Here is an 18,945-nt window from a genome sequence, read left to right on the forward strand (position 1 = left end):
GTAGAGACCCTACTGAGTATTTTTCACCACACTTTAGCTGAGACAGGTAGAAACGTGTTCTCTTTACAGTCCAATATTCTCAACATACTAGTGTCAACAATTGTACTTTCATTATTTTTTTTATTTTTTTTTTTTTACCTTTATTTAACCAGGCAAGTCAGTTAAGAACACATTCTTATTTTCAATGACGGCCTGGGAACAGTGGGTTAACTGCCTGTTCAGGGGCAGAACGACAGATTTGTACCTTGTCAGCTCGGGGGTTTGAACTCGCAACCTTCCGGTTACTAGTCCAATGCTCTAACCACTAGGCTACCCTGCCGCCCCAATTGGTCGGCGGTCTTTGGTCTTAGAAAATATATTTGTTACATTTGTTTTCAGAAATGACATTGCAATTTCTTGTTGGCACAATAAAAGTGTCCATTGATTAAAATGCAATATAATTTGAATGAGTTATACACGTTGACATTTTTTCAAATGCGGGCTTTTATTTTGAATGTTTCTTACTTTGCCCATACTAAAGTGACGTCATCGTCTGAGCTTCTGGCAAAAATACTAGTGCGTGTACTAATGTCAATACTATATTGACATAAACAGCGGCTGTTCGTGACCAAGCATATGTAAAGCAATTCTGCGTGAATATACGCAAAGGTAAGCAGATGAATCCAATATCGAATGTTGCCAGTTTGATCATATCCGTCGTGCGTGTGTAATACCGCACAGTGGTGCTTTGATGTTGTCAAAGGAGCCGGGCAACATTTTCCAATATGGAAACATTTTATCCATGCTAAATGCCCTATGCAAGTATTCTACACAATGATTTACATCAATAACTTAACACAAAATAAAAATACAACAGAATATCGGAACAAATACGCAACAATGTATTCGTGAGTTTTGGATTAAAATGGCAGGCGTAGTAACATTGTGTACCATGTAGCATAATGGTCGTCTGCACATCAGCACAGTATCTCGACCATAGGTGCAGCGCACAATGTATAGCAGGAACAGAAGACACGGTGCGATGTGTTTTTCTGGCTAGGCTACATATATTTGGTCCAGATCAAACTTTGGTCAGAAAAAAAGATATGTATTTTTATTTTTATTAAGAAATATCAACAAACAAAAGAGGAATAGTCACATGCAAACAAGCTTACATACTATTTACATTGCCAGGAATCCTAAACCAAGAAATCATATTCATTAATAATACAACAAGTTTTAATTGCCTTTTTGTTTTTCATTTTAGTTAAAGTAGTGCCATATTGTTTAACTTCATTTATAAAGTGGGAAAAAGTTAGGTTTTGAATTAGACCATTTGCATTTGTGAATTTGAAATGTACCTAGTATTATTAGCAGTTGAAATAAATATACTACATCTTTATCTATGTCAGAATTTATTTATTGGTATTTTAAACTTTTCAAGAAATTCCCCATATGAGAGTAGATATCCATCCTCATTCAGTAACTGACCAACCAAAATAATTGTATTCTCATTCCAGTTACGAAAAAAGAGACTTATTTTTAAGTCGTATATCTTTGTTGTTCCATAGAGAGTATCTGAGGGGCCAATTTTACTGGGATTTTATCAACATCAAAATTATATTGAAGCAAAAATTCTAAACCACCAACAGAGTCAAATAAATACTTAGGGAAGACATTCAAAATACTGTTCTGGTTCTTAAATATACTTCAGAATCCAATTTATTTTAAAAGTATTATTTAGAGTATTGAAATCTAAAACCTCAAGACCTCCTTGTACTTGGGTATTAGTGAGAATATCTTTCCGTAGACAGTGAGGCTTGTTCCTCCAAATGAAATGATAAAGAATCTTATCTAAGTCCTTTACAATTTTAGGGGATAAGTCAAGTGATAACGAGACATAAACCGATCTGGATATCCCTTCAGCTTTGGACAATAAAACCCGACCGTATAACGAAATATCTCTTAGCAACCAGAGGTTCAATTTCTTCTTTGTTTTCTCAATGATGGGGTTAATGTTTAGTTCACTCCTTTGTTTTTCATCCTTGCGTATAAAAATTCCAAGATAAGTAACCTTATCTTTAATTGGAATACCATATACTTCCTGTAAAACACAATCCTTGCGTGGAAATAAGACTGACTTTTTGATATAAATGTTCAAACCCGAAACTAAGGAAAAGTCTTCAATACAGGAAACTGCTTTAGAAACCTCATTCCTGTCTCTCAAAAATATGGTGGTATCATCAGCCAGTTGACATAGTTTAAATTCATTGCCAAGTGCTGAAACACCTTGAAAATTCCCTTTCTTGATATGAAAAACCATACTTTGAGTAATCAATACAAATAAAAATGGACTAATTGGGCAGCCCTGCCAAATGCCACGGCCTGAACAAGTGTCTTTTGTTTGACAGTAATTGTTTCAAACACGCATGAATTACATAAACAGTGCACACTTGATAAGAGTTTTTGGGGAGTTGGTGTAAACGGGTCTAAACAAAACAAAATAATCTATGCAAAAATGGAATAGGAGAATGGTATCCTTTATACAATATAAAATGGCTTTAAAACCTGTCATGACATGGTCATGACATAGGCAGGTACATTGTTATAGTACAGAAGTAGTATAAAACAATTTGTGTAAACTGACCATAACTACCATGTAAATATCAAATGAATATGTGGCATGAGTTTTCACTACCAACCACACCTACTTATTAGATCTTACATGTTTTATTCACAGAAAGCTCTAGTGATGGGGAAGTCACACTCCCACTTGTTGAAGGGGAAAGATGACCGTGGCAGTCAGAGTGGCCTGACGACTGGTCCAGAGTACATAGATACACAGAGTGAAGAGGATGGAAAGAATGGAGATGTGTCTCAGTTCCCCTATGTGGAATTTACTGGCAGAGACAGTGTCACATGCCCCACATGCCAGGGCACTGGCAGAATACCACGGGGTAAGGGGATAAACACGAAACAAATACATTCCTACACAGTAATAAACATGAACCCTCACTCACTGACACAATACACATCTGTAGTAAAACTGTCCCTTGTGAGCTGCTAATAATTTAGCCTCATTTGCATTTTGACTTGATATTCAAACAAGAATGCAAAACCAGAAACGAGGCTACCTAGAAACACTGACTTCCAACATCAATTGAAAATGGAAAAGACATAAGTTGAACCAATATCAGTTTCCTCTGTAAATGGCTTTGTCATCACGTCTCTAATGCAGGCCAAGAGAACCAGCTTGTGGCTCTGATTCCATACAGTGACCAGAGGCTCCAGCCAAGGAGAACGTAAGTCTCATCTCACTCAGCCAGACGTCTCTTTATTGAAAGCTGTGCAATTGAATGATTCAACTGTGGTTGACTGTGGTCTATATCCAACTCTTTTAATGGCGCTTCCTCCCCTTTCTCTTGCAGAAAGCTTTATGTCACTGTGTCCGTGTCTCTTTGCCTTCTGCTGTCTGGCCTGGCGGTGTTTTTCCTGTTCCCTCGTTCTATCGACGTCTCCTATGTGGGCGTGAAGTCTGCATTCGTCTCCTATGACCAGGACAAACGGATTGTCTATCTCAATATCACGGTAAGCTCCTCGCTCTGGTGTTAGTTGTCCTTCTTGTGTTTCCATTTCAGGGTTGACATGGATTCAAATCAAATTGTATTTTGTCACGTGCTTCGTAAACAATGGGTAGACTAACAGTGAAATGCGTACATACCGGCCGTTCCCAACAATGCAGAGAGAAAAATAATAAAACAACAATAAAACGAGGAATAAATACACCGTGAGTAACAATAACTTGGCTATATACACGGGGTACCAGTACTGAGTGAATGTACAGAGGTATGAGGTCATTGAGGTAGATATGTACATATAGTTAGGGGTAAAGTGACTAGGATAGATAATAAACAGTAGCGGCAGCGTATGTGAGTCAAAAGAGAGTCCTGGTTATTATTTGATTAACAATGTAGCAGTCTCAAGGCTTGGGGGATAGAAGCTGTTCGGGGTCCTGTTGGTTCCAGACTTGGTGCATCGGTACCGCCTGCCGTGTGGTAGCAGAGAAAACAGTCTATGACTTGGGTGGCTGGAGTCTTTTACCATTCTTAGGGCCTTCTCTTACACCGCCTGGTTCGGAGGTTCTGGATGGCAGGAGCTTGGCCCCAGTGATGTACTGGGCCGTATGCACACTACCCTCTGTAGCACCTTGCGGTCGTATGCCAAGCAGTTGCCAGACCAAGTGGTGATGCAGCCAGTCAAGATGCTTTCAATGGTACACCTGGAGAACTTTTTGAGGATCTGAGGGCCCATGCCAAATCTTTCCAGCCTACTGGGGGAGAGGTGTTGTCGTGCCTTTTTCACAACTGTGTTGGTGTGTGTAGACCATGTTAATTCCTTACTGATGTGGACACAGAGGAACTTGAAGCTCTCGACCCGCTCCACTACAGCCCTGTCAATATGGATGTGGGCGTGCTCGGCACTCCGTTTCCTGTAGTCCACAATCAGCTCCTTTGTCTTGCTGACGTTGAGAGAGAGGTTGTTGTCACTGAGGAGGAGGTGATCAGGCCTACCACCGTTGTGTCGTTAGCAAACTTAATGATGGTGTTGGAGACGTGCGGTCACGCAGTCGTTGATGAACAGGGAGTACAGGAGGGAAATAAGCATGCAGCCCCGAGGGGCCCCGTGTTGAGGGTCAACGTGGTGGATGTGTTGTTGTCTACCCTCACCACCTGGGAAATACTTCTTTTTTTTTTTTAAACCTGGAGGCGGCCCGTCAGGAAGTCCAGGATCCAGTTACAAAGGGAGGTGTTCAGTCCCAAGGTCTTGAGCTTAGTGATGAGCTTGGAGGGCACTATGGTGTTGAACGCTGAGCTGTAGCCGATGAACAGTATTCTCGCATAGGTGTTCTTCTTGTCCAGGTGGGAGAGGGCAGTGTGGAGTGCAATAGAGATTCCGGCATCTGTGGATCTGTTGGGGCGGTATGCAAATTGAAGTGGGTTCAATGTAATGACACTCTTTCCAACAACTGTTGTGCCGTATGGCTTTTCTTCTAGAACACTCTGAACATCACCAATAACAACTACTACGCTGTATCCCTGACCAACATCACAGCCCAAGTGCAGTTCTCTAAGACGGTGATTGGGAAGGCCCGTATTAGCAATGTGATGACCATCATACCACTGGATAAGCAGCAGGTGGGTCTTTACCATGTGTATTTTAGAGTAACATGCCTTGGTGTAACGGCTTGTTATAAACATATTACAGTGTATGACGTGTGCATCAAAGTTGCACTTTGAAGTGCTTTTCTATCCCTCGACACAGCAGCTCATTGTTCCACCCGCTTTGCTGCAAAATCTAGCAACAAAATCAGGCAACATTGATAATGAACCTTGTTGTTGTTGTTGAATCCACTAGAACACCTGTCCCTGTTCTGAGGGCATCAGTAGAAGCAAGGATGGAATAAGGATGGCATTTTTGGACTGTTGCCCTCAAAAGTGACTCATTACTTAGTTAGCACTCAACTGCCCTGTTCAATATGGGAGATGGATAACTTCTGCATTACAACATATTGCTTATTTCAGATTGACTACACGGTTCCCACAGTCATTGCTGATGAGATGAGTTATATGTTGTAAGTATTTATTGTAAGTGTTTCACAGCTAACTACATTTTATTGTGTGGTTGACAGTACAAATCGTGACATTTCTTTAATACATGTTTTGTGTTTGCAGCGACTATTGCACCCTGCAGTCCATAAAGGTTCACAACATTGTGGTCATGATGCAGTAAGTACAGGGTGCATTCGGAAACTATTCAGACCACTTCCCTTTTTCAACGTTTTGTTACGTTTACAGCCTTATTCTGAAATGTGTCCCCAAACATTTCTTTGCTCATCAATCTACACACAATACACCATAATAACAAAGTAAAAAGAAGGCTTTTAGACATTTTCGGGAAATGTATTTTAAAAAACAACAACTGAAAAACCTTATTTACATAAGTATTCATACCCTTTGCTATGAGACTCAAAATTGAGCTCAGGTGCATCCTGTTTCCAGTGATCATCCTTGAGATGTTTCTACAACTTGATTGGAGTCTACCTGTGGTAAAAAAACAATATAATTGGACATGATTTGTATAGGCACACACCTGTCTTTATAAGGTTCCACAGTTGACAGTGCATGGCAGAGCAAAAACCAAGCCATGAGGTCGAAGGAATTGTCCGTAGAGCTCAAAGACAGGATTGTGTCGAGGCACAGATCTGGGAAGGATACCAAAACATTTCTGCAGCATTGACGTTCCCCAAGAACACAGTCACCTCCATCATTCTTCAATGGAAAAAGTTTGGAACCACCAACACTCTTCCTAGAGCTTTCCTCCCGGCCAAACTGAACAATCGGGGGAGATGGGCCTTGTTCAGGAAGGTGACCAAGAACCGATGGTCACTCTGACAAAGTTCCAGAGTTCCTCTGTGGAGATGGGAGAACCTTCCAAAAGGACAACCATCTCTGCAGCACTCCACCAATCAGGCCTATATGGTAGAGTGGTCAGACTGAAGCCACTCCTCATTAAAAGGCACATGAAAGCCCACTTAGAGTTTGCCAAAAGGCACCTAAAGACTCTCAGAACATGAGAAACAAGATTCTCTGGTCTGATGAAACCCAGATTGAACTCTTTAGCCTGAATGTCAAGCGTCACATCTGGAAGAAACCTGGCACCATCTCTACGTGAAGCATGGTGGTGGCAGCATCATGCTGTGGGGATGTTTTTCAGCAGCAGGGACTGGGAGACTAGTCAGGATCAAGGGAAAGAGGAACGGAGCAAAGTACAGAGAGATCCTTGAACGTAACCTGCTTCAGAGCGCTCAGGACCTCAGACTGGGGCAAAGATTCAACGTCCAACAGGACAATGACCCTAAGCACACAGCCAAGACAACGCACAAGTGGCTTCGGGACAAGTCTTTGAATGTCCTTGAGTGGCTCAGCCAGAGTCCGGACTTGAACCTAATCGAACATCTCTGAAGAGACCTGAAAATAGCTCTGCAGCGACGCTCCACATCCAACCTGACAAAGCTTGAGAGGATCTGCAGACAAGAATGGGAAAAACTCCCTAAATGCAGGTGTGCTAAGATTGTAGCATCATACCCAAGAAGACTCAAGTCTGTAATCACTGACAAAGGTGCTCAAACAAAGTACTGAGTAAAGGGTCTGAATACTTATGTAAATATGATATTTCATTAGTATTATATATATATATTTGCAGAAATGTCTAAAAGCCTGTTTTTGCTTTGTCATTATGGGGAATTGTGTGTAGATTGATTAGGGGAAAAAAATATTTAATACATTTTTATACGGTTGTAATGTAACAAAATGTGGAAAAAGTCAAGGGGTCTGAACACTTTCTCTATGCATTGTACCTTTTCAAATATTTCTACTAATACATTGAGTTTACACATTTTACTGTACCTACTCTATTTATTTTGTTCAACCTCACACGCCCATGTGGGCAGCCATTTTGGGGAAACTGACTACTGTCTATTGACTGGTTTTCAGGGTGACTGTGACCACATCCTACTTCGGGCACTCGGAGCAGGTCTCCCAGGAGATGTACCAGTATGTGGACTGTGGGGGCAACACCACCTCGCTGCATGGACATGTGAAGATGTATCAGTAAGGCAGTAAAAACACAGCCATAATGGAAGCCCGTCGATCTAAAGGTCGACAAAAGGGTTTTTACGGAGTTCCTTTGGGCACACGCCTACTGTAGAATAGGAGGAACCATGTCTCAGAGAAAGTGATGTTAGCAAGGTGCCAATATACAGTTTCATGAGGGTTTGATAATGTCGCAGGTAGAAAACCTCTCGTGCAAATTCTTCCTAATAGAATGATCCAATCCAATGTGTACAGGCATTTGAGATAAAGATGCACTCAAGCTTTGTATGGGAAATGTAATCATCAGAAAGTATTTATACGGCAGAGGTGTTGATGTAATTTAGTCTGTACCACTAACCATACCACTAACCATACCTAGTGGTCTGGGACATGCAATACAAATAATAGGACAGCATCCATTAGATTATTTTGATTATCAACACCACTAATCACCCCAAACCACTTTTTGATGGCCTTTTTATACCAGCCATTTTGTTTTCTTCAAGGATTGTTTTGTACATAATGGTACTTACTTCCTGATGTGTGTCGTTACTCTTACATTTTCATTGTAATGATAGTTAGATATACATCTAATTCTGAGGTGACATATCATGTCGGGGTGATGTCAGAGTAATTATGATGACTACGGACCTTAATTAGATTGCAACATTTAGGTATTTTAATGAGAGGAATCTTGTATTTTTATATCATTCAAATACAGTACCTATAACTATTAGATGTGTTGTTTATGATGTGAATTACTCTTTAATTGTAAACCTCTATGAGTTGTTTGTTTTTAATGGGAATGTTACGTGTTTTTTTCTAACTTGAGTAGTAGACGACTACCTATTTCGAAATATGATATTACATAAATACCCTCAAAGGTGTTGTAAAATTAGGTTTTTATTTTATCTTTGAAAATGGATTTTAAGAGGTTATTTTCTCTTTACATTTTTTGTTTGATGCCCTTTGCCGCTTTTAATTCGTCATAGTTTATCACAGAAATTTGCAAGTAAATTGTGATTTTTGAGTTTGTGTTCATTTCTGAGATTATTAAATGCCAGGATACTGTAAGTATCCATTTGTTATATTCCTTGAACATTTGTTATAGCTTTAAAGTATTTTGTGCATGTACAGAAGACTGAACTGAGGACAATAAAAATGGCCAATATAAAATATCAGATGCTTACATTGTTTAAATGATCTGATATACTCTATGGAGGAATTACTCTGTGGAGGAACAATCACACTATATACTGTTGGATATGTCAAAGTGCCATATTATGTCCCAAATCATCCAAGAAGAAAACTTTCATCAGTTTAAAGTCCGTTCTGAATCCTCACTGAGGTACGTTGACTGTGTACTACTGTGTAATTGTGGATACTGGCCATGTAAGCCACTGCCAGTCATACAGTACATGTAACAATGTTTTTTCCTTGCATGAAACTGGGAATATTTTGAGGTTTTTGTTTGGTGCATTTATTGATAGTTTGTAGTTGGGAGAGAATTCAAAGGTTGGAGAAATGTGCAATACCAATCACTATCACAGGGTGGCGCCTAATTTAACGAAATTAACTTAGAAATTAGTAAGTGTTGGATGAAAATATAGTTTCTGTAATGACCAATGACCAAATGCACAGGTTTGCATAAAAACCTTACCGTACTCACTATTGAAGTCCAAGTAATTAACAACACAATGCATGCTATTCATGTGTAAAACACACCAAGTCCAATATTTAGCATCTTAAAAATAGCATGACGTTACATTTAAAGTCAAACAGAATAGACAGGCTTAGGTATGTTTGACAGGGTGCTCTAGTGAACAAATGTACTTTTATTCTAAATGGACAGTATACAGCATGTGTTTGCTGTCATACAGTATTGTGTCAATGTGGTTCTCTGTTCTACAAGATCCTAAACAGGTTTGTTTGCTGTATTGTGTAATGCATGTGTATTGTAATGCATTTACTAATCCTGTATGACCTTGGAATTTATTTGTAGACTGTTCTGGATGTGTGTCAGTGTGTTACTTTGTTTGCTTCCAGATGCTCACCGGTGCTTGAGGTCTCCAGTGTGTACCGGTATGCTTACCTCACATCTGTTGCTGTCGTTAAAACGGCAGTTGACTTCCTCTATCCACCATTCATGTCAGGTACTTGGAGCGGTTCCTATTTAACCAGGGCCCAGTTTCTTAAAATCAGCGATAGTTCACCCAAATTACAAAATTACACATGGGTTTCTTTACCCTGTAAGCAGTCTATGGAAAAGGTATGACAGCAATCCATGATTTAGTTTAGTTTCCCTGGCACTGTTTCCACATGCTAACGTTCTAGCATCTGTGGCACAAGTCCCATTCAAGTCATGGGACCAACATTAGCATTTTTCACGCACCATGTCCAAATCATCTGAAAGTATCTGAAATTGATTGTAAAAGCTCAACAAAGTCAATTATAGATGTTTTGAACATGATGCGCAAAAATGCTAATGTCGTTCCATTGACTTCAATGGGATTCGTGCCTCAATGGTTTACCAAAACCATTGTTACTAAAGTTTCACCTGAAAACACGTTAGTTACCGACTGCCTCAGACCACTCGTAGAAAGCTAAGTGAGTCGTTAGATGCTTTTTTGCCCTTCCGCGTCACTTTATAACACAGAAGATCTCCACTAAACATACAATAAGGATGTTTGTACACCTCTGTGACCAAAGTTCAACAGAAATACAGAATTGCCAATGGCTTTGCAATTGTTACAAGAAGCAGAGGATAAAAATATTCTTCAAATGAAAACCGAGATGACTGCATTAAAATGTAAATGCAGTATAGGCTTCATAGGCCTATGTATTTCAATCATATTGAAATCAAGTTCATGTTCAATCAATTGAGTTCTATTTTGATAATCGAAGGCTACTGCCTCAATTTTTCTGCCTCAATATATCTGATGATGTGTAACAACATGTTTGTTACTCGTCAGCTTAAATTCCATCCATATCGGGAAACCGGGTCCAGACACAGACAAAATGCAGTCACGTGCTGTGCTCACTGGCACCATTTATGACCACCAACTCTGAGGGAGATTGAGTTTTACTGTATTTAGAGTGTATTGAAACTAATGGCCAAGATTCTGAGCTATTTGTAATGGTGTGCACGCTACTGTGCTTCCTCAGCATGATACAAGACATCTGGAAAATAAAGTAGACTGTGTGAGGATGTGAATCTGGTTTCAGACTTCTGGGTTAAGCAGTTCATGCAATGTTCACAAAATTGAGTTTGTGTGGAAATATGGTCGTTCTTCAGGGAGAAAATGTGCAAATGGTGAAAGTAACATGATGCTTTTACAGCTATTGAGGAAGTACATTAACCCAGGGATGTATGGATGCCAGTGTATGGGTTCATGTTTCAGGGATGTATGGATGCCAGTGTATGGGTTCATGTTTCAGGGATGTATGGGTGCCAGGGCATGGGTTCATGTTTCAGGGATGTATGGATGCCAGTGTATGGGTTCATGTTTCTGGGATGTATGGATGCCAGTGTATGGGTTCATGTTTCAGGGATGTATGGATGCCAGTGTATGGGTACATGTTTCAGGGATGTAGCCTAGACAAACAACAAGTGTATGAAATAATTATCTAAATACAATTGTGTTTCTACAAACAACCCTAAATATCATAGCACACCGAAAAGGACATTTAGATATCAGTGTAAGGTAGGCTAGGAAGTTAGAAAGGGGAGCAGACTAGACTAGGGTTGGTTGTGTAAATGTCATCTTAACCCCATAGATCATATATACTTTCCCTTTTCCAGATGTAAGGAAATGACTTTTCCAGGTGCGCTGTCGATGGAATCCAACAAAACATTTATGTTCTACCTCTAGCCTATTCTCCCTTCCATGATCAAATCAAATCAAATGTTATTTGTCACATGTGCCGGATACAACAGGGTCGAGGTAAATGGTGTCGAGGTAATTGAGGTAATATGTACATGTAGGTAGAGTTATTAAACTGACTATGTATAGATAACAGAGAGTAGCAGCAGCGTATAATTGGGGGGGGGGGGGGGGGCCTGCAAATAGTCTGGGTAGCCATTTGATTAGCTGTACAGGAGTCTTATGGCTTGGGGGTAGAAGCTGTTTAGAAGCTTCTTGGATCTAGACTTGGCGCTCCGGTTCCGCTTGCCATGCGGTAGTAGAGAGAACAGTCTATGACTAGGGTGGCTGGAGTCTTTGACAATTTTTAGGGCCTTCCTCTGACACCGCCTGGTATAGAGGTCCTGGATGGCAGGAAGCTTGGCCCCGGTGATGTACTAGCCATACGCACTACCCTCTGTAGTGCCTTGGGGTCGGAGGCCGAACAGTTGCCATACCAGGCCATGATGCAGACCCGTCAGGATGCTCTCGATGGTGCAGCTGTAAAACCTTTTGAGGGTCTGAGGACCCATGCCAAATACTTTCAGTCTCCTGAGGGGGAATAGGTTTTGTCGTGCCCTCTTCACGACTGTCTTGTTGTGCTTAGACCATGTTAGTTTGTTGGTGATGTGGACACAAAGGAACTTGAAGCTCTCAACCTGCTCCACTACAGCCCCGTCGATGAGAATGGGGTCATGCTTGGTCCTCCTTTCCTGTAGTCCACAATCATCTCCTTTGTCTTGATCACGTTGAGGGAGAGGTTGTTGTCCTTGCACCAAATCAAATCAAATTTTATTTGTCACATACACATGGTTAGCAGATGTTAGTGCGAGTGTAGCGAAATGCTTGTGCTTCTAGTTCCGACAATGCAGTAATAACCTACAAGTAATCTAGCTAACAATTCCAAAACTACTACCTTATAGACACAAGTGTAAGGGGATAAAGAATATGTACATAAAGATATATGAATGAGTGATGGTACAGAGCGGCATAGGCAAGATGCAGTAGATGGTATTGTGTGCAGTATATACATATGAGATGAGTATGTAAACAAAGTGGCATAGTTAAAGTGGCTAGTGATACATGTATTACATAAGGATGCAGTAGATGATATAGAGTACAGTATATACATATACATATGAGATGAATAATGTAGGGAACATTATATTAGGTAGCATTGTTTAAAGTGGCTAGTGATATATTTTACATCATTTCCCATCAATTCCCATTATTAAAGTGGCTGGAGTTGAGTCAGTGTGTTGGCAGCAGCCACTCAATGTTAGTGGTGGCTGTTTAACAGTCTGATGGCCTTGAGATAGAAGCTGTTTTTCAGTCTCTCGGTCCCAGCTTTGATGCACCTGTACTGACCTTTCCGTCTGGATGATAGCGGGGTGAACAGGCAGTGGCTCGGGTGGTTGCTGTCCTTGATGATCTTTATGGCCTTCCTGTGACATCGGGTGGTGTAGGTGTCCTGGAGAGCAGGTAGTTTTCCCCCGGTGATGCGTTGTGCAGACCTCACTACCCTCTGGAGAGCCTTACGGTTGTGGGCGGAGCAGTTGCCGTACCAGGCGGTGATACAGCCCGACAGGATGCTCTCGATTGTGCATCTGTAGAAGTTTGTGATTGCTTTTGGTGATAAACCGAATTTCTTCAGCCTCCTGAGGTTGAAGAGGCGCTGCTGCGCCTTCTTCACGATGCTGTCTGTGTGGGTGGACCAATTCAGTTTGTCTGTGATGTGTACGCCGAGGAACTTAAAACTTACTACCCTCTCCACTACTGTTCCATCGATGTGGATAGGGGGGTGTTCCCTCTGCTGTTTCCTGAAGTCCACAATCATCTCCTTAGTTTTGTTGACGTTGAGTGTGAGGTTATTTTCCTGACACCACACTCCGAGGGCCCTCACCTCCTCCCTGTAGGCCATCTCGTCGTTGTTGGTAATCAAGCCTACCACTGTTGTGTCGTCCGCAAACTTGATGATTGAGTTGGAGGCGTCCGTGGCCACGCAGTCGTGGGTGAACAGGGAGTACAGGAGAGGGCTCAGAACGCACCCTTGTGGGGCCCCAGTGTTGAGGATCAGCGGGGTGGAGATGTTGTTGCCTACCCTCACCACCTGGGGGCGGCCCGTCAGGAAGGCCAGTACCCAGTTGCACAGGGCGGGGTCGAGACCCAGGGTCTCGAGCTTGATGACGAGCTTGGAGGGCACTATGGTGTTAAATGCCGAGCTGTAGTCGATGAACAGCATTCTCACATAGGTATTCCTCTTGTCCAGATGGGTTAGGGCAGTGTGCAGTGTGGTTGAGATTGCATCGTCTGTGGACCTATTTGGGCGGTAAGCAAATTGGAGTGGGTCTAGGGTGTCAGGTAGGGTGGAGGTGATATGGTCCTTGACTAGTCTCTCAAAGCACTTCATGATGACGGAAGTGAGTGCTACGGGGCGGTAGTCGTTTAGCTCAGTTACCTTAGCTTTCTTGGGAACAGGAACAATGGTGGCCCTCTTGAAGCATGTGGGAACAACAGACTGGGATAGGGATTGATTGAATATGTCCATAAACACACCAGCCAGCTGGTCTGCGCATGCTCTGAGGGCGCGGCTGGGGATGCCGTCTGGGCCTGCAGCCTTGCGAGGGTTGACACGTTGAAATGTTTTCCTCACGTCGGCTGCAGTGAAGGAGAGTCCGCATGTTTTAGTTGCGGGCAGTGTCAGTGGCACTGTATTGTCCTCAAAGCGGGCAAAAAAGTTATTTAGTCTGCCTGGGAGCAAGACATCCTGATCCGTGACGGTGCTGGTTCTCTTTTTGTAATCCGTGATTGACTGTAGACCCTGCCACATACCTCTTGTGTCTGAGCCGTTGAATTGAGATTCTACTTCGTCTCTATACTGACGCTTAGCTTGTTTGATTGCCTTGCGGAGGGAATAGTTACACTGTTTGTATTCGGTCATGTTTCCAGTCACCTTGCCCTGATTAAAAGCAGTGGTTCGCGCTTTCAGTTTCACGCGAATGCTGCCATCAATCCACGGTTTCTGGTTTGGGAATGTTTTAATCGTTGCTATGGGAACGACATCTTCAACGCACGTTCTAATGAACTCGCACACCGAATCAGCGTATTCGTCAATGTTGTCGTCTGACGCAATATGGAACATATCCCAGTCCACGTGATGGAAGCAGTCTTGGAGTGTGGAATCAGATTGGTCGGACCAGCGTTGAACAGACCTCAGCGCGGGAGCTTCTTGTTTTAGTTTCTGTCTGTAGGCAGGGATCAACAAAATGGAGTCGTGGTCAGCTTTTCCGAAAGGAGGGCGGGGCAGGGCCTTATATGCGTCACGGAAGTTGGAATAGCAATGATCAAAGGTTTTTCCCGCCCTGGTTGCGCAATCGATATGCTGATAAAATTTAGGGAGTCTTGTTTTCAGATTAGCCTTGTTAAAATCCCCAGCTACGATGAATGCAGCTTCCGGATATATGGATTCCAGTTTGCAAAGAGTCAAATAAAGTTTGTTCAGAGCCATCGATGCGTCTGCTTGGGGGGGAATATATACGGCTGTGATTATAATCGAAGAGAATTCCCTTGGTAGATAATGCGGTCTACATTTGATTGTGAGGAATTCTAAATCAGGTGAACAGAAAGGACTTGAGTTCCTGTATGTTGTTTTGGCCACACCACGTCACGTTAACCATAAAGCATACGCCCCCGCCCCTCTTCTTACCAGAAAGATGTTTGTTTCTGTCGGTGCGGTGCGTGGAGAAACCAGCTGGCTGCACCGTCTCCGATAGCGTCTCTCCAGTGAGCCATGTTTCCGTGAAGCAAAGAACGTTACAGTCTCTGATGTCCCTCTGGAATGCTACCCTTGCTCGGATTTCATCAACCTTGTTGTCAAGAGACTGGACATTAGCGAGGAGAATGCTAGGGAGTGGTGCACGATGTGCCCGTCTCCGGAGTCTGACCAGAAGACCGCTTCGTTTTCCCCTTTTTCAATGTCGTTTTTTGGGGTCGCCGGCTGGGATCCATTCCGTTGTCCTGGGTGAAAGGCAGAACACAGGGTCCGCTTCGCGAAAGTCATATTCTTGGTCGTACTGATGGTGAGTTGACGCTGCTCTTATGTTCAGTAGTTCTTCTCGACTGTATGTAATGAAACCTAAGATGACCTGGGGTACCAATGTAAGAAATAACACGTAAAAAAAACAAAAAACTGCATAGTTTCCTAGGAACGCGAAACGAGGTGGCCATCTCTGTCGGCGCCGGATGTCCATCCATCAGGTCTCTGACCTCCTCCCTATAGGCTGTCTTATCGTTGTCGTGATCAGGCCTATCACTGTTGTGTTGATCAGCGTGGCGGATGTGTTGTTACCTACCCTTACCACCTGGGGTTGGGCCGTCAGGAAGTCCAGGATCCAGTTGCAGAGGGAGGTGTTTAGTTCCAGGGTACTTAGCTTAGTGATGAGCTTTGAGGGCACTATGGTGTTGAACGCTGAGCTGTAGTCAATGAATAGCATTCTCACATAAGTGTTCCTTTTGTCCAGATGTGAGAGGGCAGTGTGGTGTGCAATAGAGATTGCATCATCTGAGGATCTGTTGGTGCGGTATGCAAATTGGAGTGGGTCTAGGGTTTCTGGGATAATGGTGTTGATATGAGCCATAAACTGCCTTTCAAAGCATTTCATGGCTACAGATGTGAGTGCTACGGGTCGGTAGTCATTTAGGTAGGTTACCTTAGTGTTCTTGGGCACAGGGACTATGGTGATCTGCATGAAACATGTTGGTATTACAGACTCAGATAGGGAGAGGTTGAATATGTCAGTGAAGACACTTGTCAGTTGGTCAGCGCATGAAGAAATATAGTTACCTAGTACAACCTAAAAGGGTTCTTCGGCTCTTTGAATAACCCCTTTTGGTTCCAGGTATAACCCTATTGCGTTCCATGTAGAACCCTTTTACCAGAGGGTACTAAATTTGACCCAAAAGAGTTCTACCTGGAACTAAAAAGGGTTCTTCCTGAAACCAAAAGTGTTCTCCTATGGGGAACCAATTTTTCTAAGAGTGTACCTACCATTGTGAATTAGGTCTACTTCAAGCTCAGCAGACTATACTTTACAGGCTATAGCCTACATTAGGCCTACATTCTGACTAATAACTATCACATCATGGATAGAATGTAATACTGAAGCATTGATAACTTGTATTTTTAAATATTTTTTTATTTCACCTTTATTTATCCAGGTAGGCTAGTTGAGAACTCGTTCTCATTTACAACTGTGACCTGGCCATGATAAAGCAAAGCAGTGTGACACAAACAACAGAGTTACACATGGAATAAACAAATATACAGTCAATAACACAATAGAAAAAAAGTATATATACAGTATGTGCAAATGAGGTAAGATAAGGGAGGTAAGGCAATAAATAGGCCAATAGTGGTGAAATAATTACAATTCAGCAATTAAACACATAAGTCATAGATGTGCAGAAAATGATTGTAGAGTAGAGATACTGGGGTGCAAAGGAGCAAAAAATAATAATAATAACAGTAGGGGGATGAGGTAGTTGGATGGGCTATTTACAGATGGGCTATGTACAGGTGCAGTGATCTGTGAGCTGCTCTGACAGCTGGTGCTTAAAGTTAGTGAGGGAGATATGAATCTCCAGCTTCAGTGATTTTTGCAATTCGTTCCAGTCATTGGCAGCAGAGAACTGGAAGGAAAGGCAGCCAAAGGAGGAATTGGCTTTGGGGGTGACCAGTGAAACATACCTGCTGGAGCGCGTGCTACTGGTGGGTGCTGCTATTGTGACCAGTGAGCTGTGATAAGGCGGGGCTTTACCTAGCAAAGACATCTAGATGACCTGGAGCCAGTGGGTTTGGCGACGAGTATGAAGCGAGGGCCAGCCAACGAGAGCATACAGGTCGCAGTGGTGGGTAGTATATGGGGCTTTGGTGACAAAACTTATATTGAAGTATATCATGTGAACACGCTAGCCAGGTTGCAGTATCTGTTCAGCTATTACATTCCACTCCTTGCCACTTGTCATTTTCCAAAGAGGCCGGCCTTTCGGCAATCTTCAAATATGAACATTCTATCATTAATGAGCTCGAGGAGATCAGAGGATTTGATCCTGATTCGATAACCCTCACAGCTATCCAATCACAATGTTCATGCAAATTAGATTGCATTTAAAAAAAAAAAATCATACATTTGATTGGAAACATAACATTCAGCATTCTGACATAATTAATTTAATTGTAAACATAAACATTTGGCGCAGGAGAACATAGCATTCCTGTTCATTGCTTTTGTACCACCAGCCAATGTGATCACATCACACCAGAGAAGCTTCCCCACCACTTCCGCACCACTGTGAACACTGTAGCATATTTTATATCCAGCAAGCAAGAGCAAGGTGCTTCTTTGTCGAATATATGTTTTAATTGCTCAAAATAGGTGACCAAACTACATTAAGTGTACAAAACATTAGGAACATCTGCTCTATCAATGACATAGACTGACCAGGTGAATCCAGGTGAAAGCTATGACCCCTTATTGATTTAACTTGTTAAATCCACATCAATCAGTGTAGATGAAGAGGGGGAGACAGTTTAAAGAAGGATTTTTATGCCTTGAGACAATTGAGGCATTGATTGTGTGTGTGTGCAATTCAGAGGGTGAATGGGCAAGACAAAAGATGTAAGTGCCTTTGAAAGCGGTATGGTAATAGGTGCCAGGCCAACCGGTTTGAGTGTGTCAAGAACTGCAACGCTGCTGGGTCAACAGTTTCGCATGTGTATCAAGAATGGTCCACCACCCAACAGACATCCATCCAACTTGACACAACTGGAGTCATTGGAGTCAACATGGGCCAGCATCCCTGTGGAACGCTTTCGACATCTTGTACAGTCCACGCCCTGACTAATTGAGGCTGTTCTGTGGGCATAAGGGGATGCAACTCAACATTATGAAGGTGTTCCTAATGTTTTGTACACTCAGCGTATTGGGACACACATTGGGCTAGACTACTGGTTCAAGAGTTATAAGAGGAATAGAGAGAGGATGGATGTAAGAGAGGCAAGTGGAGATGCCAGCGGAGATGCATGAATTGCACAATAATATTTTTGGCTGGCACCCGTTTTGTGCCAATGAACTGAAGTTGAACATCACCAAATGCGTTAGTTTAATTAAATGTGCAATAAAAAAAGTATAATGCCTAGGCCTATTTAATGAAACCCTGGCTGTTTATGTAGGAACCTGACAGGAGTGTCAAGGAGTGGAATGTTAGCTAAAAAGACTGGTAGCCAGACTATGAGCACGTGACATAGTAGCTATAACTATTCAAATGTTTGTGTGAACTGGAAAAGGACCGCTACTGGGTTTCTCTAACATCAAGGAAGTCCCTTGTTGACCTTTCACATTAGCTGGAAAAGT

At 42.3% G+C, this 18,945-nt stretch overlaps 1 protein-coding gene across 1 annotated transcript; it reads left to right on the top strand.

Moving 5' to 3' along the window:
* The first annotated feature begins 502 nt into the window (after positions 1-502).
* Positions 503-9,093, top strand: LOC109909121 (transmembrane protein 106B). Its single transcript, XM_020508063.2, has 8 exons — positions 503-648; positions 2,720-2,936; positions 3,218-3,281; positions 3,408-3,567; positions 5,034-5,174; positions 5,562-5,611; positions 5,712-5,765; positions 7,533-9,093. Exons 2-8 carry the CDS (start codon positions 2,732-2,734, stop codon positions 7,651-7,653), a joined length of 795 nt encoding a protein of 264 aa, XP_020363652.1. The 5' UTR covers positions 503-648; positions 2,720-2,731; the 3' UTR covers positions 7,654-9,093.
* Positions 9,094-18,945: the final 9,852 nt, after the last annotated feature.

Source organism: Oncorhynchus kisutch, linkage group LG2 (assembly GCF_002021735.2).
Source record: "Oncorhynchus kisutch isolate 150728-3 linkage group LG2, Okis_V2, whole genome shotgun sequence".
Lineage (NCBI taxonomy): Eukaryota > Metazoa > Chordata > Actinopteri > Salmoniformes > Salmonidae > Oncorhynchus > Oncorhynchus kisutch.

Coding starts and splice junctions, on each gene's coding strand:
- LOC109909121 (XM_020508063.2), top strand. CDS start 2,732: ATGGGGAAGTCACACTCCCACTTGTTGAAGGGGAAAGATGACCGTGGC. Junction 2,937..3,217: donor CACTGGCAGAATACCACGGG/GTAAGGGGATAA, acceptor TCTCTAATGCAG/GCCAAGAGAACCAGCTTGTG. Junction 3,568..5,033: donor TTGTCTATCTCAATATCACG/GTAAGCTCCTCG, acceptor CTTTTCTTCTAG/AACACTCTGAACATCACCAA.